General features: G+C 34.4%; 1 protein-coding gene and 1 pseudogene across 1 annotated transcript; one reads left to right on the forward strand and one right to left on the reverse strand.

The window, feature by feature from the left end:
• Window positions 1–1,115: 1,115 nt before the first annotated feature.
• LOC149570850 (RAN GTPase-activating protein 2-like) lies at window positions 1,116–2,129 on the forward strand. The gene has a single exon (XM_089815645.1). The coding sequence runs from the start codon at window positions 1,116–1,118 to the stop codon at window positions 2,127–2,129; it is 1,014 nt and encodes a 337-aa protein (XP_089671771.1).
• Window positions 2,130–2,527: 398 nt separating this feature from the next.
• On the reverse strand, window positions 2,528–3,280 carry LOC149570851 (secreted RxLR effector protein 161 pseudogene; annotated as a pseudogene).
• Window positions 3,281–4,198: the final 918 nt, after the last annotated feature.

Below are 4,198 nucleotides of genomic sequence, written 5' to 3' on the forward strand. Positions count from 1 at the left end.
ACTAAAAATAAATAAATATCTCATAATCACTATAACATAAAATACTTTTAGTAAATTTTTAATAATATAGTTTTATTCATAAATGATAAAGTGAATATAAATAAATAACATTTCTTCCTTTATTTACAATATGTTTAATATAGTTTTATTTAGTTAAAAATATTTATAATTTTATTTATTTAAAAGAAATTATATTATATTATATTATTATTATCAAATACTTATAAGTTTATTTCCATTATAAATTTTAATATCAAATATCAAAATTTAATAATAGTAAAAAAGAAAAGAAAATCTCTTACAATCAAAATAACATAAAATATTTATTTTAAAATAATTAAGGAATTAAAAAATAAATTAGAAAAAATAATATTAAAAACTAATTTCAAAAATTATCGTAAAAAATACCATTTGTCATTTTTTATATCTTAATTTAGGTTTTTAAATATTTTTAATGCTATTTGTCATTAACTATTTTAATCCCATTTGTTATAATGAAGAGAATTAAGAAAAATATTATATATATATATCAAAATTTTCACCATATTCTTTCCACTTTTTTCCGATCCTATTATTTAGACTAGCTATTTTTTCACACACAATTGTTTTTACAATGTTGAATTTGTGCTCGGACTATATGCCTCTCAATATAAATATTTATAGATTCTATTATAAAAAATTAAACTGTAAATTTTTATTTTCCCTAATATTTCCAACTTCCAAGCAATTTAAAAGAATTTCTATTATAAATCTTTGGAAATAGCGGGAATTCGAAGCCATCACTGCAGGCCAGCTCAGAAAGACGTTACAACAAATACAAAAACAAACGCATGTAGATGTTTAAATGTGTAATTCATGTTATTGTAAGAAGACTGTCAATTACAAAGAAGCCGACTTTGAAGGAAATTGTTTGAGACAGATTTATAAAATCTGGCTTTTAGAATTCTTCTCCGAGAGATTTTTGTTGTCTCAGTGACGGCGAACCAAAAAAGGTAACGGTTTAGAAGGAATTTGGGAAACTCTTTCATCATATCTATCGATTTCTGCAATTCATACCGTTATCTTTATTTCATGCGCTTATTTTCAATTTATGCTAGGTGTAATTGGATAAGGTCATGGGCACTATCCAGAATCACGCAGATAAAGTGTCGGAAGAAACTGTTTTTGATATATCAAATACAGATGGTGATTTTTTCTTTGTTGACCTGGGCTTGGCTATAGATCTCTTGAGGCCATTGGAAGACCTCAAGGGTTCCTGTACCAAGGTATGCTTTGCCAACCACATTTTCGGAGCGGAGGCAGCCCTTGTTGCAAAAAGAGCCCTGAACGATGTTAGGAAAACTTTAAGAGATGTGCAACTTTTACATTTTTCCTTTGGAAGACCTGTGCATGAGGCGCTTCAGGTTATGTCAATATTTTCATCTGCGTTACGAAGATGCCGGCTGAGATCCTTGTTTCTTGACACACGAAAATCCAGAGAGGAGGGCGTCAGAGCTTTTGCACCACTCTTGAAATCTCAGAAAATCCTGGAAGTTTTGGGATTCGCTTGTGGCAAGATTTTCGGAGAAGCTGCTAGAGCCATTTGCGAGTTGCTTCCATCTTTTGAAACGATTAAGAGTTTGTGTTTCACTTACACCGAGTCAGGAGACGATACAGCAGAGACCATTTCAGAGCTTTTAACGAAATGCGTTGCTCTAGAGAGTTTTGAGTTCTCAGGAAACAAAATAGGCATCCGCGGTGCTATGGCTTTAGTAAACACTTTGGGGAGAAGCAGTGGATTGAAGACGCTCTGTTTAGGAGCCAACATGTTTGGGAAAGCAGGCAGGGTTGCTCTGAGCAAAGTCATCTCTGGACATCTAGGTCTCACAGTAGTTATTTTAAGCTATATGGATCTTCATGATAAAGGGGTGATTGCTATCGCCCGCAGCCTTAAGGATACAGCTCCATCTTTAAGTGTTCTTAAGGTAGGAGGAAATTATATCACTCGAAAAGCAGCTCCAGCTCTAGCAGAATGCCTTGCTCTAAAGAACTTGCTGACCGGGTTTTATGCAATAGACAATGAACTCGAGGATGATGAATTAGTTGTAATATGCGAAGCCATTTCTGTGAAAAACACAGAGAGTAAATAACACAGTAGAATATTCAGGAAATGAGCGCTGAAAACTCCAGGTTCAACAAGTCTATTTATAAAAACAACTGTAATAAATGTACAAAAATCTCTAGAAGTGGTTTTTGGTGTATTATTAATGTGAGTAGTTGGCAGTTGGAGGGATGGCCGCACATGCCTCTGGAAGCATCTTGGTCAGTGCCGACCATGCCTTGCGGTGTAATTAATTTACATTGACATCTCCCCTAAATTAATTACAATAGCTATACTAAATATCTACTATCAACATATCCCCCCATAATCTACATATGATGGGTCCTAGCCTAAAGCCTTGTTAGGTACCCATTTACAATCTGTTATCTCCTAAATACAATGGTTGGAATTCATAAGAATCCCCCCTGAATGACAACCATGAGACAATTATGTCACTGCTCTTAAGCCCAAAAGATGTCGAAGAGATACAAACTTCACTTCACTTAAGGCCTCGGTGAATAAATCAACAATTTGGTCCTCTGTCTTGCAATATTGAAGATGAATCACCTGTTGTTGGAGGAGATGCTTGATATAATGATGATAGACTTCAATATGTTTGGTGCGAGCATGGAACACTGGATTCTTAGACAATGATACGGCACTTTGAAGGTCAAAATGAAGTAGAGAAGGCCCTACATGATGTTGCCTAAGGACTGATAAGATAGCTCGTAGCCAAGTGATGTCTTTTGTTGCTTCGTTTGCTGCAGTATATTCAGCTTCTGTAGTGGATAGAGCTATAGTAGACTGCTTTTTACTACACCAACTAATGGGACCTGCACCAAGATAGACAACATAACCTTTAGTGGACTTACGATCATCCACGCATCTTGCCCAATCAGAATCTGAATAGCTAATAAGGGAAATATCTCCATGAAATGAATAATAGATGCCCATTGTTAAAGTCCCTTTCACATATCTTAGTATTCTTTTAGCGGCTATCCAATGTGGGACTTTAGGTGAGCTCAAAAATCTGGAAACCACACTAACTGCAAAAGAAATATCAGGACGAGTGTGTGTTAAATATATGAGACTACCAACCAATTGCCTATATAAGGTAGGATCAACATCTTCACCTTCCATGTCCTTGCTTAATTTCAACCCCAGAGCAATTGGAGTAGATACACTTTTACATTCTGTCATTTGAAACCTCTTCAATATGTCTAGGGCATACTTAGTTTGAGAAAGATAAAATCCATCATCCTTTTGCCATACTTGTATACCAAGAAAATAGTGTAGAAAACCAAGATCTGTCATCTCAAATGTATTTTGCAAGCTTAACTTTATTTAACTAATTTTATCCATGTTATGTCCTGTGATAATAAGATCATCAACATAAAGCACAATAATTATGATATCACCACTAGAAAATTCCTTCACATACAAATTTGGATCATGTGGACTATTATGGAAGCCTTGAATTTGAAAATATTCACCAATTTTAGCATACCAAGCCCCTGGAGCCTATTTGAGACCATATAAAGACTTCCTTAATTTGCAAACCAAATGTTCTTTTCCTTCAATCGCAAATCCTTGTAGCTAAGTCATATATATCTCTTCATTAATTTCACCGTTCAAAAATGCATTTTTAACATCCATTTGGTGTAGAGGCCACTTAAAATGAGCTGCTAATGCTATAATAACTCTGACAATACTAATCTTTGCTACTGGGGCAAAATTTTCTATGTAATCAATCCCTTCCTTTTGTGAATACCCTTTGGCCACTAGTCTTGCCTTATGTTTTTCAATACTCCCATCTGACTTGAACTTGGTCTTATATACCCACTTATTGTTAACCATATTCTTACCTTTTGGCAACTCTACCAATTCCCAAGTGTTGTTCTTTATCAAGGAATCATACTCATTTTTCATAGCTTCTTCCCATTCATGTTTTCCTTTGGCCTCTTCATATGTTTGAGGATCATTGGTCCTCATTATGGTGGTCATCAAAGGATAATTAATTTGATGAGTCCTTTGATAAATTTCTTGAATACTCTTGGTCTTTGGAGAAGGACTAGATTCTTCATCCATGTCAAAGGGTTCCTTAGAACTTTCACCAAT

This window comes from Cupressus sempervirens, chromosome 2 (assembly GCF_028749045.1).
Source record: "Cupressus sempervirens isolate cs-2001-9-10 chromosome 2, ASM2874904v1, whole genome shotgun sequence".
Lineage (NCBI taxonomy): Eukaryota > Viridiplantae > Streptophyta > Pinopsida > Cupressales > Cupressaceae > Cupressus > Cupressus sempervirens.

Coding starts and splice junctions, on each gene's coding strand:
- LOC149570850 (XM_089815645.1), top strand. CDS start 1,116: ATGGGCACTATCCAGAATCACGCAGATAAAGTGTCGGAAGAAACTGTT.